General features: G+C 40.6%; 1 protein-coding gene across 1 annotated transcript in view; it reads right to left on the bottom strand.

Annotated features, from left to right (window-relative positions):
* Positions 1-19,314, bottom strand: part of DSCAM (DS cell adhesion molecule) — a 558,550-nt gene that overhangs the window by 79,187 nt on the left and 460,049 nt on the right. The window contains exon 20 of the mRNA XM_077813965.1: positions 15,199-15,332. Coding sequence (XP_077670091.1) covers positions 15,199-15,332 — 134 coding nt within the window. The remainder of the gene's footprint in view (positions 1-15,198; positions 15,333-19,314) is intronic.

The raw sequence follows: 19,314 nt of genomic DNA, 5'->3' as shown, positions 1-19,314 counted from the left end.
TCAGCTAGAAGGGAGTTGCAGTAAAAATACTGAAGCCAGCAGTTAGCAATTATGTACAGTCAGAACATCCAGTTTTATTTCTAACACAGGTTCTGTGAATCTTGAATATAAAAACAGCCAGGATAACCAATCAGTTCAAAGGAATAAAATAGAATAATTCTGATGTGCAACATTACACTTGGGTCTCATTAGCTAATGCCAGGAGACTAGAGTATTAATGACACAAATTACAATTGTGTTGAGATTTTTTTTTATTACAAATAAATATTCATATAATTCAAGGTTCATTAAAACAGACAGGTTGGGTGCATGAATGCCCTTTGATATACAAATATCTCAGGGTGGTAAAGGCCAATTCCAAGTAATTGGTATTTCAAAGGAGACTTTGACCTGAAAGTGTTCACATAAATTGTCCTTCAAAAGGAAATTCAGAATAAACGGGCTGTTTCTCAGGTGTCAATCAATACCTCTGTAATCTGAACTGACAGGAAGTCTTAGCAAACTGGTGGAGCAATGCATAACCCTCTACCATTGAAATGGTATCTTCTACACTGGAAAAAATGGATTATGTCAGAACATTTGTTAACTAACATCATGTTAAACTCCATTTTGCCTTCAGGGTGGACAAGGAACACTTTGTTTAAAAATGTGTTGTCTGGTCACTATTAACCTGAAGGCCCCCCTCAATGCTGACATTTTAAACTTAACCTGGCCCAGTCAAAGCACGTCCTAAATTATGCTTTTTATGTTGCTTAACTTAATTTGTTCTAACATAACATATTTTCCCAGTGCAGCCATGGCCAAAGTCCATAAAAACTTCTTAAAGTGTCACTGAATAACCCTTTACTCCATTCTACTGTAGGAATGATTCCTTGCTGTGATGGGGCCAGTCCTTTGTATGAGCTCCTTTGAACTGGTCTGCTTCATCTGACATAAAGTATCTCTTATGCAACTCCAGCCCAAACCTGTTTGCTCCCATTGGTGGACTCGCTCACCTGATTTCCCTGTCCAACCTACTCCCCCTCTGCGGAGACCGCCTCTGGTTTGGGATTCGCTTGCTCACACTCATTGTTATCAAAGCCCAAAGCCTGATGGGCTTTTCTTAGCCACTCTGACTCCTCCTGTCATGATGCGGTGTCACTTTGCCCAACTGATCATATGTTTGTCATGGCTTCCACTGCTGACATGGAGTGAAGCCATGGATCAACTTTCATTTATTGTCCTGGACATTACACAGGGATTTGAAAATAATTTGTCTCAATATTTACATAAGAATATTGGACAAATGCCTGTGGTTTGACAGGCTGAATCCTGTGTGAGGTCATATACAAACAGTAAGACATTGCTCAATAGTACAGCAGATTGAATTTTAATATTCTTGAGCTAAAATTATCTGGGGTGAATTTGAAAGGGCAGTCAGAAAGGCCAGATGCTCTCTGGCTCTTGGGCTCAGTTCATTAGTCTCTCTAGAATGGTCCATTGGTAAGTTGTCTACCAGAGTGGAATATACGCTGGTATTTTGTTTAACATGAACTGTCAATATTCCATTTCAGCTAATATCTGAATTTAAGAAAACATACAGAATACTGGATATGCCATATTTATAAATCAACACAAGTATTTTGAAGTAATTGGGCATCTGTAAAGGTTCTCATCATGGAACTGCTTTTGTGTTCAGAACTGTGACTTTGTATCACTAATTCCACCTGGCACCTCTTCACAAGGTATCTTTGTGTAAGAGAAACAAATAAGTTAGATATCTGTACATTGATCTCGCTGAAAATAATTTACCTTTATACTGTTGCTCTCCTCTCCAACACTTTCCAGAATGTAGAAGACTGGTGTTACTGAAACCCCAATCAAAGCTTTAAAAATCACTTCATTGAAATTTACATGGAAATTCTCTTATTTCTCATAATTACAGCACTTCTTGGTTTCAGGCAGGTGTAAATAGTTGTCTGCTGAGTACATCTGTAGGTCACCTTCCTGGGCAGCCTGGCTGACTAGTTCTGCAAATGGCAGGGTCCAGGACAGACATGCTAAGATCTTGGGATACAGTTTGCAGGTGGAAGGCAATTTTAGCTGCTTTGGCTGAGTAGGGTTACTGGGATAAGGTGAGCTTCTAGACAGTCAGATGCGGTTAGGAAAGGAATATAGTAGGTAGGGAAATTGCACAGGGGAACTGGAGTCACTGGTGCTATGTTCTCCAGACCTTTAGAACCACAGTAAAATATCCCTGTGGTTGCAAAAAGAGCATTTCAGTGGTCCCTAACAGGTGGGCAAGGCTCCGAGGGAGCGGAGTTCTACCTCTGTGGCCACTGGGACATTTACTGCCATTCCATTGGTGGAAGAATCACAACACTGGAGTCTCCAGTTCCTTTTAAGCTCCCTCATGTTTGGCTCCTTTGCGACTGCCACAGAGACTGGACAGCATTAGTAACTGTATCTACTTCAATTAATTATTCACTGAATCAATTCATGAATTGAATCTGGCATAACTAGCAAATATATCCATACTCAACTGGTACCTTTTTAGCAAGATTATTTAGCAAACCATTTTAGTTTTTAATTGGTTAACAGAATTATCACATTTCAGCATCTAACATTAACTTCCAAACACTTTGGGACATTTTAGTGACAAGGAACTGATTTTACTTCCACCTTTTTTTCTTTCATTTCATTTAGACTAATATGTCAGAGACTTACATTGCATGAGGGGGGAAAGGGAGTTTTATGAGCAAGAAGATTAAATAACTGAAAAAAAGTTGTAATAAAATATTTTAAAGGAAATGTCTCCTTGTCATATATTAGGCTTTGCATGTCCCATTATGAATGCCCTATACTGAAAGGAATGCTAAACTTGCTCAAGGATTTATTTCTACTGACTACTCCTGGGGAATTCTGCACCAAAAAAATTATAAAACTTCTGTGCACAATATTTTAAAATTCTGCAAATTTTATTTGTCAAAATAACACTAGAATAAATGTTGGTAATTTATTTAATAATACCTGTCAGCAAGTATGTGTGTAACAATACAAACAACAAAAAAGATTCAGGAATTTGTTATTTTTTGACAAATAAATTCTTTACTAGGCACATTAATACAGAATTCTGAGTAATAATTCACTTAAACTACAATACGGAAATGCATTTCCCACACCCCTCACAAGCAGTGCAAAAGCTTGGTGGAGACAGGGTAACAGAGGAGCTGAAGGAGAGGGAAGTAATTGCTGGGAAGAAGCCTGGGAATGAATCTGGAGTGTTGGGTGGGAGAAGTATGGAATAGCGGGGTGGACAGAGGGATTTTTAGGGAGTTGGGGAGCCTCCCTCATGCAGACCCTGGCTGACCCATAGTCCCTCCCATTCAGTCAAGAACATCTGTCCCTGTCTCCATGTGTCCCTGCACCCCCACTCAGCCACCCCTGCACCTGTCCCCATGTGGCCCTTCACCCATCTCCATGTGTTCCTGCATCCCTGCTCAGCCACCCTGCCCATCCCCATAATGTCCCTGCTTCGCCTGCCTCATCCCCATGTGGCCTTGCACCCCCACTCCCATTCAGCCTCTGCCCCAGTCTGTCTTCCCCCACTAGCTCTTCTGAACACCAGTCTACGTGATCCCCAGTAGCCCCATGTACCCCACTCTATCTGTCCCCCACCATATCTCCAGGCCGCCTAACCTGGCCCTGTGGGCAGGGTGCTGTGAGGAAAACAGCCAGCTGCTACTGCCGGTGAGCCACAGCAGCCCCTGGTGGGCAAAAAGTGTAACTGCAGCACCTCTCCAGCAGAATATATTTTGGGGGAGAAAAGCGAGACACATGAATTCTGCACATGCACAGTGGCACAGAATTCCTCCCAGACTAACTGACTGAGCTGGTGCAGTGGCTTCTTCAGCTCCCCTCTGTTAGGTTTTTTGTTTTCTGTTTCAATTCACTGTCTGTGAAGCACAGCAGGGAGCATAACCATGGAAACGAGCTGGGACTGTGCAGCATGAAATGGAAGCTATGTGACACATTCTCCCTTCTGTGCATTCTCTCTTCTAATTATCCATGTAGACCATCTACCTGGTGGAATCCAAGCAACAGAAAGAGAATCAGAGGAACAGCCATTCTAGGCAGCATACTTTCCTTCCCACATAGCCTCAAAAATATTACTAAAATAGATTAGTTAATGCTGTTAAAGACAGCCTTAACTATCCCTTCCAAACTCTGTGACTTCATCAGAGGGACTGCAAGGTGCAGGTAACTAGATGTTGTCAGCTAGATGCAGAACAGCAGCTGGGCCACCTGTTTTGCCATGGCTGGGGCAAACCTATGGAAACTGCCGAAGAAGAGTGCCTCTATGCAGCAGTCCAGGCATCCAAAGGGTTAGGATTAAGGCCAGGATTTCCTGTGGATACACAGCCAGTGGGACACAAAAGCAAACTGCTTCCCTTGTCTGCACTGTATCTCGGACAGTTCTGCGCTGAGGATAATTGCTTCATTGGAAATATCTCTCTGTCCTGGCCCTGCTAAGATTCCGAAGTATCACTAGTGTTCCTCTCCTTGCACATTTTTCTATGGGATCACAGAGATCCAGGTTAGGACTAGGATGAACTGAAAGAGCCATTTGAAGACTGCTGAGAGAAGAATGCAAACTGGGACTCACTTAGATTTATGCTCTGGCTTGTGAAGAAACAGCAAAGTCAGTGCAGCTAACACCCCCAGCATGAGCATAAAAAGCATCAAATTAAAATGTAAAAGAAATGACAGCATTACTAGAAAGTGTGATTCTATTCTGAAATGTGACTATATAAATGTTACCTTCTTATTCAATAGACCTGTTCCGTGCGGGTATTCAGAATCACAGCTCCTTAAATTAGTGACTAAAATAAATTGTTACTCCTTTGTACTCCCCTTAACACTGCAGAGTCAATACAGCTAATAATAAACTGTATTCTATGCCTTCTTGTACATCACCATCAACAGACTTGTTTACTACATCCCAGCTTAGTCCTTCGGTGCACCCTTTGCAAACCTACTGAAGACAAAGGGATTGTACAGGTGGTGCTGAAGAAATGAATTAGCCAGAAGAACCTCTATTACTAGTGGTGATGAGTAAGAGAAAACCCAGTTTGAATCTCCCATCCTGTAGTGTAATCTATTCCTCAGTAATCCATTTCATGATTACTCCAAATGGGCTGGGATTTAAGCAGACACTGAGTGGGGCAGCACAAGATGTGTCCGCTGGCAAACCAGAGAGCCAGGGAGTTACAGAGCATCTATGTGTCCAACAGCCTCAATAAAGAATCACCTAGCTGTTTGCTACAGCCAAGTCCTGTCTCTCATTGCTACACGTCACTGGTAGAATTTTTAAGGCTGGCAGTTAGAAATAAACATGGTTTTACTTGTAAATTGAAGATGTTTGAGCTTGGAGACTTAGAGAGAAAATAATCACAGAACCCCAGCAATGCCATTTGTAATGAGCCACACTTCAAAGAAGAATAACTTTTTAATTTACAGACTTAAAAAAACCTGTATGTGAAATCCTAACCCAAATGAAGATAATGTGAGTTTTGCATTGACTTTAAAAGGGTCAGGATTTCGCCCTGTGCTTTTGGAGCTAAAGGTTGTGAATTCTATCACGGATATATGTTGGAGAGTGTGACGAATCCATATGTGTTGAAATTGTCAGATACTCAGTATTTTCTATTAAAATCCATTAGCTGCCAAATCTGAAGCTACGTAATGAGACAAGTCCACCATTTTATGAAAAAGCAGGATGAGTTTTATTTTTAGCAGGGCTTTAAAAGAAGAGCTGTTTAAAATGATATTATATAGCATATCAGTGTCATTTGTGCGTATCAATTAATCTGTTATTTACAATCTATTTTAGAGATATGCACTATGGCAAAAAATGTTAAACAAAAATTTAAAGCCGACAGATTAAAACAATGAATCTACAATTATTTGTGCTGGTAATAAAGCTGTAAAATGGTTATAAAATAAGACTACGGTGTATGAATAGGTAAGTATTTTTAAAATAGCTAAAAATATAAAATAAGTCTATGTGTGGTTTATAAAAATAAGTATTAAATAAACAAATACTCTCATGCTGTATGAAGTGCCATGTAATGAAATTGACAGATACTTCCTGTAATGCATGAACCCAAGTGTGGATTAGAGACAAAAAGCTCAGCACCCCTCCAGCAAACTTGACTCCAGCCAGGCCTCCCTCTTGAGTGCACCTTTTACCGCCTTAGCCTACCCCGGCTCTGCCTTTTTAATATTCACCAAATTTCTCTCTTTCCTCTTTTAAAAAACTGATCATACTCTTAATCTACAAAGCCTGTAGAATTATGATGACCATTCCCCCACTTTGTTTATAACGGGTTTTGTATTATATTGTGCAGTTTTTGCTTGTGTCTTCAAAACTGGGGAGGGATAGAGACGGATGCAAAGACATCTTCATCAGGGTTAGGATGCAGGCAGCCCCTGTGTAGCACCAGTTGTGTTACTAAATCTGCAGCTAGAGAGCTAGAACAGCGAAGTATTTGTTCATCACAGGTCATCTGCCATACAGTGCCATGTATCCTTATAATATTTATATAAATAACAGAATAAACTATAATCATTGTAATAACCAATCTTCCTGCATTTTCTGCATGCATACGTTCTGCGCAACAAAATAATCTCTCAAAGTGAGTAATGCCAGAGAAAAAATTCACTTCAATAAGAGGAAGATGAGGAAGGCTAATTGTAATATTTTCCTCCCATTTTATTCTATGGATCTCCAGTGAATGGTGTGTAGGGATCTGTCTCTTCTACTGATTGTACAATCACAGGAGCCAGGAGACAGAGCATGTACAGTGGTGCATGCAAAAGTCATGGCATGCAGGGATTATACGGCCAGCAGATATCCATATGTTGTCTGATACTGGACAAACAATGTAATGTCAAACAATGTAATACATCTTTCCTATTGGTGGATTTGTGTACAAATCAAACCTGAATCAGATACTGACTACCAAATGAAGTAAGTTCAAGACGTAGGGTCTACAATAGTGGTGGACAAATTTGGTTCAGGCAAAACAAAAGTCAAACAATCCTTAACTTTGTCAATTCCCCAAATCAAACAATATTTTAAGGCCCAATTGGTTTGGTTCCCTGGCCAAACATAATTTTACTTCCTCTTTTCCCACAACTTCTTTAGGTCCCTCTATCTCCCCCTCTTACTTTTACAGAAGTATTGACAGACCTAGCCGAATCTGTGCTAGGCCCACTGCACTTCTATTTGGAACTTTGGGGGGGTATTTATAAAAGCCATTTTTTCCATATCTGTTGAACTAGGCAATTTTCAGAGTTTCAGGAAACACTATGAAAACTAGTTTCAGTAAGATGAAGAGTGTGAAGCAATTAGTCAAAGGCAACGCACTTAAGGATCACTATTCTTCCATAATCTGCTGAAGTATTATGATTTCGTATGGCATTGCGTTAGGTATATCAAATCACACAGTCTCTAGGGAACCCAGTAATAGCTGTGCACAACAAAGATAGCTTTTCAAAGGAAAGTGATAAGAATTTAAATAACCATACTTTCCTAACAAAAAAAATCCCCAGCAGTGTGTTTTTCTATTACACATACACTTTTACAAAAATAGACCAAATGAACTTGAAAAGTAATTTAGAAGTCACTCTAGTCTACTGTTCAACCATTATGATTTGTCATGTAATTAAACCTTCCCTAATTACGAAAAGTGCATATTATTTCTTTGTCTACCATGGAAATATTTATGCAGTATGTAAAGAAAAAAAATCAACAATTTTACAGCTGAGATGTAACCTTCTGAGAAAAATGGACTGTACAATGGCAACAAAGATACTTCCTTAATTAGACAGAAGAAAAGGCACCGCTGAAATCCTTCAAAATTCAAGGTCATCAGCAGAGGCTGCACACCTTGCATTTCAATCCTCACTAGGTACAATAGGCCAAACTAATTCTGTTTTTAGACTTCCCTTATCAGGAAATTGGAGTGTGGCTGTGAAGTCATCTTATTCCACATCTTAATATGGGTGGAATAGAAGAAAAGAGCTAACTGTCTTCCATTTAGTATCCTTTCAGAGTGCTCTTTTACTTAAATCGCTCCTTCTTCCCCATCTCTAACCACCCATAGACAGAATAGCCAATTTAGTTTCAGTTAAATGACCCACTTCATGAAAGCAGCAGAATAACCTGCTTTAATGGTTTTCCTTTCTAACAGTAAATATGTGGCTTGATAAATGTACTACCTCATGTTACGAACTGAGAACCTTTGTAACCGGCTATGCAATCTAGGTTTTTATACAGTATATTTCTGATAGACAGTGTTGTACTACATATGTAGTCCACATTTTACATAAGGTCACAAGTCCTTAGTCTTTGGCTCTGCTTTAGCATCACATCTGAAGTCCTGCTACTCTTCCCCTCTGTTTTTCCACCAATGAAATCCTGCTCCTTATGCCTCATCCCACGTGTCTTCGGTCTCCCTTTTCCTATCCTGACATTGCTATTTCCCCCAAGCTGGGAGGCTGCTGTCACTTGCTATTGTGATACTGTTTTCCAGGCTCTTTCTGCTTCCCAGTTTGTATTTAATCTAAATTGGTTCATTGATCTCTTATAGAAATGGAAATCTGTTTCTGCAAGGAATTAAGGTTAGTAGTCAGCTTTAAAATGAATGGATCAGTATCTGAATTTTTGTATTTTTCTCTGTTTTGCACAATGAAAAAATATTCTTCCAGAATGAAAAGAAAAGAGAGTGTAGTTCACAATGTTGTGCGGTGCAGGGGTCCTCTCCTGGAATTTTGGACAGAAATTGGGAATTCAGTGATAGCTGCTTTTCTGTTTTCACTGGTGAATGAAATTCTTCTGTTTGAAATATTCCAGGCAGATGCTGCCCTTTGGAATCAAAGTGTTTCAAGCTGAAAATTTCAGCATCCCTTCGCCTAAAGTCAGCAGAACTTCTCAGAGTCTGCCCTTGCAAATTGAATCTGGCTGTGAGAAGTGCTGGCAAATCTGCACTTCAGAAACCCACAGGGTCATTTGATGGATGCATGGTGTAGAAGTGTGCACAATATGGCCAGCAGTAATTGTTCATTTTTTGTTAATTCAGAGTGGTTTATTGTGGCTTTTAAATACCCAATGGACTCACAAGCATTGTTTTTTACTGGAAAGAACATTAACTCCATTTAGGCATGGCAGAATTTGATTTTTAATTTTTTATAATTTTGACAGATATCAATGTTTATTTTGAAGCTTTTTTTTTTCTCCAGTTTTTGTCCATTTCAATTTTCACAGTTGCAGGAAATTATGGGGAGGTCAGACAATAATTATTTAATGATAGTACGTATTGAGATTCAAAAAGTTAAAGCTTTATAACCATTAACACACAAATTGTCAACATCACATGTCAACAAATGCTCCTTGTGCCCTGGTTTTGGTCTCAGCTCCCCCCTTGACACACACAAGAGGAAATTCAGTTCAATCCAGTTTGGATTACCTTTAAAAGTCTTGCTCCTCCTGGGGAGATTTGTAAAAGCCTCTTGCGCTCTTCCCTCCCCTGCTCATAGGAGTTGGTTAAAGGAAATGGGGAACGTCCATCCTGCTTTCGGGCCTCCCTTTTCACCAAGAACAGGCAGGATCCCAGAAGCAAGAGAAGGTGTGTCCCAGATTTGCCTTTCAGTGATCAAAGAAGGAAAGTTCAGCCACCGGGAGAGAGCAGTGGGGGCTGGCAGTCGGACAAAGTTTGCAGAAGTTTCCCAGATGGGATCACACAAGATGGTGACAACACGTTTTAGAGGCCATTTTCAGGAGCTGAGACCAGAGCCAGGGAAAAGGGTGCTCCGGATCTAGAAAAGGGCTCATTGGGGTGTTAGAGAGGAGAGTCCCACATTAGCGGAGGAAAGGTCTTATGTACTGGGGGGAGTCATGCAGTGGGCAGCCTGCATAGCAGGGCTATGGAGAAATGGGAACCATGCATTGGGGTCCATTATGGGGCACAAGGAGCATAGGAGAAGTGTGATGCCTTTTAGGCAGTCACTCAACTCTTCTCAGCACTGCCTCCTAGTTTGTGTGCAGGTCTAACGATTCTGGGGAGTGGTCAGAACTCCTGGGCAGCAACGCAATCGTGAGTAGTCCCCTGACTCCTGGGAATCCTGGGACTGAGCAGCAGCACCCCAAAAATGGTCTTGGCTGAAAATGACCTGGGTTTGGGGGGTAGGAGAACAGGGTGATTAGGTACAAGGAACATTTCTGCTTCATCAGGCACTGGTTGAGATTTACTCCTGATTTCAAATCCATTGGCAGCAGCCGGGATGAGTGGCCACAAAGCCTCCTTCTGGAGCAAGAAGGCAGCCTGAGCCCATGAGCAGAGGGGGGAGGGGTGTGTCACGTCTAGGGACAGGCAGCAGGCTGGGGAGGAGCTGTGCCACCTTCTTGGCAAAGGCAGGAAGAGGAAGAGAGGCAACCCCCTGCAGCAAGGGTCTCTGAAAAGTGAAAAACAATGCAAATAATGATCCTCCAAAGGGAGGTGAGCCGCATCTGGCATTTGCCTCCTGCACGGCCAGCCTTTTTTCCCTGATAATTCAGGCAAATTATTTTGGGGAGGCTTTGCCTCTCCAAGCCTTTTATACATGCCACCCATTATAAAAATAGAGTACTTAAAGAGATGTAGTCAAAGTTGGTCACCTTCATCTCTGACCTATTCTCTTTTTCCTGGTATCTTTTTGCAAACTCTGTGTCACTCTGTTAATGTGGTGGATTCTCTGCAACCCTACAGACAGCTGTTCAAGTAAGGGGGATAAGTGCAGAGCACTGATCCTCTCTGTCACAGTGTGGCGCCTCACCCTTGTAGCGCCTCCTGCTGGTCATCCAGGAAATTAGCTTTCCAGCCTCCAGAGCGCCCTCTGCATGTCCCCGTGTCCCTCCCAGACCCCAGTGCCCCTTTTACCCAGGGTTCTGCCCCCTGGCAGTACTCCTACAGTCTCTGGGTCTCCCCTCCCCAGGGAACACCCACCCACTATCCCCACCTTGCCTCAGTCTTGGCTCCTGCCAGTCACCACTGAGCCCCCGCACACTGGGGCAGACTGCAGTGTCTAAGCCAATCATAACAGGCAAGGGGGGTTTGGACCTGCTGCCTCTGCCAACCTTTGGGCTGCCCCCTGCAACCTCAGTACCCTTTTTGGCTTTCTACTAGGCCTGCAACCTGGGGAGTTTCCAGGCTGGAGCTCCCCAGCTCCCTTGGCCTTCTTGCAGCCCTACTCCACTGCAGGTACCTTCTCAAGCTCCCCAGCAGCCAGGCCTATCTCCCTCCACAGCTAGAGAAGGCTCTCTACTCCTGGCCCACTGCCCTCTTATAAGGGCCAGCTGAGCCCTGATTGGGGCCTGGCCACAGCTGAGCCTGCTTCCCCCAATCAGCCTGGGAACTGCTTGCTCCCAGCCACAGCCCTCTCCTGGGCTGTTTTAAGCCCTTTAAGGCTGGAGCAGGTGACCACCCCGCTACACTCTCCCTTTACTGAAAGCAGAAAGAAGAGTCTCCCTTTCACTCTTTCTCCTGGGTTTGGTGGAGTTGGACTGCCCTAAAGCTCTACCTTCTCCCACCACCTCTTGACTGACTGACTGATAGAAGAAGGACAAATGAAGAAGACTCTGCAGTGGCAGCAGCAGATAATGTACCTGGCTGGGGGGTTTATGGGACTCCAGGTCTTCTTGCCACTAGGTGGAGCTGTACCAGGAATAGAAGAATTGGTGAAGCTGGAGGTCACCTATTTTTCGTCTTTCTTCTCCTGTAAGATCTCTTCCCCTGCTGATTCCCCTCCCTGCCAAGTGGGGAAGAGAGGAAAATAGGCAGAGCATGGTGCCTTCAGATCATCCTCCAGGAGAAAAGGGAGCTTCTCACACAAGTTTCCCCAGCCCAGCCAAAACAGAGATGGTTAGGAGCACAAGGGTTATGCCTCTTCATAGTTGCACCCTCTCTGAGTGCACACATGCACTCACATATGCACACACACACACCATCTTTGTGTGGCTGGCTATGGGCCTGATTGAGGACAAGGACTCCTGCCAAATTCATTTATTCCTTTGTCCTCAGACCAAGTCTCCCCACAGAAGGTGATACAGGGTCTCTTCGTTACATGATATCAAAACCCAGGATGGCATACAACCACCAAAATTGATGAGCGCCGACTTCTATTTTCATCTACTTTATGAATGCCTACAAGTTAACATATGGGACTGGGAGGGAGGAGAATTTAGGGATGAGTGCAACATTATATTATGGTTGCAGGGGGTAAGTGAGGGAAATATCTGCATCTTGTTTAGGAAACTGTTTTCAAGTGTGTAATGTCCAAGAAGTCCCCATAATAAGTCTCGTGAGCGTTATTTTTTTTTCCCAAATGAAAAAATGTAATAATGGTGTATTTTAAAACTGAGCTCTGCCAGCTCCAGGGTACTATAGCTGCCACATGCAATATGAAAGCACTGTCCTACTTACAATGTCTCTCTCTCAGTTTAGGTTTCAATAGACGATGGTAAATCCTTATCTGAGGATGTTTTTATGACAAACAAAACCAAGCAAAAAACCCAAGACATTTTGTCTTAACAAAAAAATATCAGGCTGAGGTCCTAAAATGAGTCTTGTGGTCTTGTCTTACCCAGGGACGATGCCTAAATTGTGGTTTACAGGTGCTGACAATTTAGTGTGATTGGCCATCTCTACTCAAGATAGAGTGCTCTGCACGGAATAGGAGGTGCTGCTGGGAAAGTCATAATTATATGAATCAGCAGAGTTTTATGGAGGAGTTTACCCAGCCTGCCCTTAAGATTTTTTTTATTTATTTATAATGTATGCAAACAGCAAAAGGGTTCATATCCATAGGCTCTAGGAACCTTGACATTACATCACAAAATTGCAGCAGCACAATTCAACAGAGTCTAACACCAGCAGTGGCTCTAGTCAGTCCTAGCAGTCCCTTATTTTGCAGAACACTCACATTTACTCCACAGAATATCTCCGTAGCATAAACCAAGAGAGAAGCATTTTGAGCCTAATAATGAGGTGTTAGCAAAACATGGAGGTCGACACAATTTATGAGCCACAAAAAATGGATTTGCCTAAGAAAGAATACAATCAGAGAGAACCTTCAAAACAAATTCCAGTTACTGGATGTACTGTATGGTGCTTAATATATAACTGTATGCTCCCTGTAATATAAACCCAAGTACAACAATGTTTCCAGCAAAGAAGCTGAAGGAGGAAATGTGTGAGAAGTAAACAAAAAGAAGCAGCAGCACCACCTGGTGTTTTTTCTAAACCATAGACACAGTTACTTAGTAACAGGTTTCAGAGTAGCAGCCCTGTTAGGCTGTATCCGCAAAAAAAAAACCAGGAGGACTTGTGGCACCTTGGAGACTAACAAATTTATTAGAGCATAAGCTTTCGTGGGCTACAGCCCACTTCATTGGATGCATAGAATGGAACATATAGTAAGAATATATATATATATATATATATATACATACACACACAGAGAAGGTGGAAGTTGCCATACAAACTGTAAGAGGCTAATTAAGATGAGCTATTAGCAGCAGGAGAAAAAAAAACTTTTGTAGTGCTAATCAAGATGGCCCATTTAGACAGTTGACAAGAAGGTGTGAGATGTTACCTCTTACAGTTTGTAGGGCAACTTCCACCTTCTCTGTGTGTATATATCTTCTTACTATATGTTCCATTCTATGCATCCGATGAAGTGGACTGTAGCCCATGAAAGCTTATGCTCTAATAAATTTGTTAGTCTCTAAGGTGCCCCAAGTCCTCCTGTTCTAGTTACTTAGTAATTAACTTTTTGAAGCATCACAGTCAGGACTTTAAAAATGCAGGCAAACTCTGGTTCAGTAAAACCCAAACAACCTTCTTTGACAACACCTACTCCCTTAGTAGTCAGTGCTGTAAAACCAATAGCTAGTTTAACACTACCACCACCATATCATCAAGATATTTTGGGTTTCAACACAATGATTTTTGAAATAATGGAATTAGGGGTAAAAAATATCAAAAAATGCTTAGAAGCCTAAGTCCCATTTCTAAAGGGCCAGATTTTCAAAAGTATTTAGGTGCCTGAACATGCAGACAGGCACCTAGTGGGATTTCAGAAGCATCGAGGCAGGTTAGGAGCCTATTTCCCATTGATTTCAACGGGAGGTAGGTATGTAACCTAGTAGGTGATTTTGAAAATCACAAAAGGGTCCTGCCTGCATCTTTAGGTGCCTAAATACCTTTGAAAATTAGTCCTTAGGTTCCTAACTCACTTTTGAAAATGGGACTTGGACACTTTTGAATATTTCCCCCTCGACCTCATTTTAATTCAAGAACAACATTTTTATTACATCATAAACTAAGGATATGTTCAGTTTAAAGTACCATGGTTGATTAATACTATCATTTAACACTCCCACACCCTTCCTCCACATAGAGAAATAAATACATAATGCCATAAATAAAAAGTATCAATAAATATGTTACATTTGTAGCAGAGAGACAACCATTGATGTTTATAAAGAATAGATGTCCCCCAGATTTTAAAATAGCTGGATTCCTTCCTGACTGAGGGAGAGAGAAAGGCATGAAATGGCGAGCCAATTTTCAATTCAGTTATCCCTTGTCACATTTTCAGCAAGTAATAATGTGCATATATAGGATGGGCAAATGTTTCTGGCACAAATACGCATATTCACAAGCAAATATCTTCGTTCACACATCATTATACTCATTCGCAAAGCCAGAACTGTCGGAACAGAGATCCAATTGCAAGTTGGAGTTAGCAAATATGTTCATAAATAAATGTTTCCACAATTTACCCAGCTGTAATTGTGTCACAGATAGCTGGCAGTTGGTCTTGTGAGAACCCAACTAAAAAGCTTCAGAACCTGTGCCTTTAGCATCATTCAGCCTGGGAATCCTATGATTTGAAATAGTTTGTAAATTAGTGTGCTATATTAAGCTTTAAGTACTGTCAAAAAGGATATATGTGAAAACAGCAATCCCCCTTACAGAAAAGAAACCAACATTTCAGAGAGAGAGAGAGAAAAAAAAGGAGAAAATCCAATAAAAGTGTTAGGAACTAAACATCTGGCAATGTATATATGGATAGATTAATACTGAATTTCTAAAGTTGTTTTGTACAACTTACTGTGGGATACGGGTGTGAGCAGAACACTGTGTACTTTCGGATGACACCATTTAACTTAAATGGGGGGAGCCAGGACACAAATACAGTGGATGGCGATGCTGCAGCTGCTTTAACTCCAGCAGGAGGACCTGGAACTGAAAGAGCAACATGTATAGTTATCAAAGTGGACCAATGCAATCGAAACACAGTGACCTGTACAGTACAGGATATCTAACAAGAAAACAGCTCAGAGGTCTTAATGTACTTAAGAAATGGAAAAGAAGGGGAAGAAATCCTACCAAGATTCAATTGCATCCAGTTAATTATTTGTTACAATTAATATATTAAAATTGTATATGTCACTCCCCCGCCCACAAATATTAATGAATCTTTGTAGAGATTACATATGTAAAATTATGTGCTCTATGTGCTTATAATATAAATTTGCATATATTTATGCATATATATAGGCACACATTTAATTATTTATTTACAGTAGTTCCTTATGTATTGCATCACAAACTACATGGAAAAAACTAATTAAGGCTGCACAATTAAACACTCAAGTCAGGAAATGCCAAATTTAATTTTCTGTGTACAATCTTAACCCTGCCTCTCTGTGTATTTGCATTATGAGAAAGAATTTAATGGCATGCACTCATATTTCTCAAGCATACAATACAGCGTATAATTTTTCTACAACTTCAGCTATATAGGCATAGCCTCTTCCTATTGTGTACAATCTGTGCATGTGAGAACATCCATAAAATATGAAATGTATATGAAAAGTAGCCAATAAACTGTATTTATTACAACATGCTACAAAGGTCTATTTAGTGTGAGAACTGGTTGAATTTTTTTTTTTTGACAGAATAGTTTTCCACTGAAAAATGCAAGTCAGTAAAATGTCTAAATGTTTTGTGGGAATGAGTCCATTTCAACAAAAAATTTATGGGAAAAATTCAGAATATTTCATATTGATAATGTCAAAACCTTTTGTTTAGATAGTGCTGAAAATTTTCATTTCAACATTATCATTTCAACTTAGAATACATTAAATATTATTTTAATTAGAGAGATCCAGATAACAAAAATTAAAACAAGATTTTCAACACTATCAAAAAGAAATGTTTTGATAGTATTAAAACAAACCATTCTGATGATCCCAAATAATTTTTTTTCTGAATTTTTGTTTTGTGGGAAATTTCAGCTTATTGTTTTGATTCTGATTTGTTTTTAATGTTGTAATTTCCTGTGGAATGAAAATTTCGGTTGCTCACCTGGTCTTTTCAGTATCATAAAAAAAATTGCTACTAAATACATACCATCTCAGGGCCTGGTTCTGCAAGCTGATCTGCACAGACAGAACTTTAACCCTGTCCAGATCCTCACTGAAATTAATAGGCCCCACATAAGTGGTAGTTCTGCTCGCAAGAAGAAGCTAGCGAGATCGGGGCCTATGTTTACAGCTAAATTTAGTTTCATAGTTAAATGCCTCTGCCTCTGACATGCATTTAAGGAAAACTTCAGTTTCTACATGTGCATAGATAAATCAGCTTTGTCATACACTGCCACTCAATTGCATCTAATATTTTCCTAAACAATATAAGAAAGCTGATTGGGAAGTACCACTAAGTACAATTTTGCCTAAGAAGTAGCCATTCAAAATACTATGGAAGCTTCCTGTAATCCAGCATTTTCTATTTATATTGTCTTGAGAATGTTACTAAGGGTCCAAATGAGGAGCTCATCATTATATTCACATCACAACCCCCCACCTCCCACCAATCCTTGCTCTGAAAGGCTAATTCATTTAGTCGATTCTATCCAATCCAGAGTAAATATTGATGTTTGACAGCATTCAGCTCAATATTTCTATCCAGCTTGTCAGAAATGCTATTTGTTACTGCTGCTGAAGAATGAAACCTGGCTCTCCTGGGTTATTACTTAGCCCAGTGGGAGAATCCTTTATGGTTAGTAATGTCTCTTGAAAATCACTGCAACTAGATAAGCGAGTTTAAAATAATTTATTGCCAAATTAGTGTTTGATCCATGGGGAGAGGTTCTGACGGGAGCGGTTCTTATCTGTCAACTGCTGAAGGATTAACTCAAAATTGATCTAGAGTTTTCCAGACACATGAAAAGCTTTACTTTTCACTGGATTCCTATATTTTCTCCTATAACGTGTAGATATTGACAAACTTTAATTGCTAATAATTTTTCATTTTAGATATTTATCCTGGGGGATATTTAGATAAAACCCTGAGGGATATTGCTATGACATGTAAATCCAAGTTTGTTTTTACTAAACAGTGAAATTCAATAATCTTCTCTCTCTAGTATCAGGGGGTAGCCGTGTTAGTCTGTGTCCACAAAAACAACAAGGAGTCCAGTGGCACCTTATCAACTAACAGATTTATTTGGGCATAAGCTTTTGTGGGTAAAAAACCCACTTCTTCAGATGTATCTGAAGAAGGTATTTTTTTACCCACGAAAGCTTATGCCCAAATAAATCTGTTAGTCTTTAAGGTGCCACTGGACTCCTTGTTGCTTCTCTCTCTAGATATATATACAAACATACTTACACACACATCCAGCTTCTGCATTCAGGAAAACTACATGAGACTGTGAAAGTCTCGGGTTTTGGTGTTCTATCCTGGAGCATAGAGTGGGTTTATATAATAAAATAACTGGGATGCTTATTAAATGTGATCCCTGAATATTCTGAAGAACCTACATTTGGTGGTGATATGTGCTGCTGACTTTATTATGAGAAACGTGCTCAGAGTCCTATACTGGTAGCCACTGTCACCCATTGCCACTCTTTTCTACGGAACTAATAGTACAGCTGGGCAGGAAATGATCTTCCTGTCCTGCTAGAGTTTTTCAGATTTTGAATGTTTTTCTGTCTCAAAACAGAATGAAAAATTGAAATCACAAAAAATTTTGTGAGTTGATAATCTAGAAAAAATACAGACTGGGTCAATCAAAACATTTCATTTTGAAAATGTCAGAACAGGACTTTGACAATTTTACTTTTTTTTTTCATTTTTCAAAAATATATAGACAGAGAGATTGAAACCAACCCCTTCTCACTAAAAGTTTAGATTTCAAGTAACTGATATTTTCCCATGAAAAAGTATTTTGTTGGAAAATTCCTGACTGACTGTACCTAATAGCTTCTGGTTATGATAGGACAGATAATCCCACATGTTCTCTCAAAATTGGCTAATGGCTGTAGTGACTTTAAGAGGGTGAATTCGAAGGTGATCTTTTGGTTGCAGCCTGAGATTTCCATCATTCTCACAAGCTCTTTGAGTCCTCTAATTCCTAACAATGACAAGCTAGACATGGCATGTACTATGGACTGCTTTTCAGTGACTGCCAAGGGTGAGACAGAATAAAGGTGAGTTGGGAGGAAAGAAAGACAACACCAAAACACTAAACACCACTTAAAGCTGTCCTTGTAATCAGACATTGGACCCCAAGCTCATTCCCTGGACAATAGGAGCTTAAAACCAGCATAGAGATAGTATGTTTCATGCTATGCAGGAAAGGGAGCGCTTTGTGGTATCCCTGTGGCTGCGTGAAAATATGTTGAAAGGTTGGAGAGGAGGGGCAACATTAACATGGAGAGGACAATTATACTGAGAGGACTAGGATGGGGAATAGAAGTTACTGATGGTAGAGAGTGGGGATCCAGAGTGGCTCCAGGAGTTCTCTCTCAGCAGGTGTGTAGCTGGCTATTTTTCTTCACAGTACCAGACACCTGGGAGGCTAAAGTGCTGTGAATGGTGCATTTGAAGGCTCTATCACCCCTGTGAGAGCAGAGCTTTGCTCTGTACACAGGATTCCAACTCTGCAGTATACAGAGCCAAGCCACTAACGACTATGTCTAGCACCCAATGGTTTTGGGTGGACAAAAAGACGCTGCTGCCTAAACTTGTATACCCTCTAGACAATATGAGCAGAATGTTTTAAAATAAAAAAGTGCATTTGAAAAGAAAGACATGTGTATCCTTCTGGATCATCCGAGTCCCAAAAGCGGCATATGGCAACTATGCAATCATACAAAGTCAGGCATAGCAGATTAAGGCTGCCACATAAGGCCAAACTGGGCAGTATGTATCCACATCT

This window comes from Eretmochelys imbricata, chromosome 1, assembly GCF_965152235.1.
Source record: "Eretmochelys imbricata isolate rEreImb1 chromosome 1, rEreImb1.hap1, whole genome shotgun sequence".
In the NCBI taxonomy this organism is placed as follows: Eukaryota; Metazoa; Chordata; order Testudines; family Cheloniidae; genus Eretmochelys; species Eretmochelys imbricata.
This window is presented reverse-complemented; position numbering and strand designations above follow the sequence as displayed.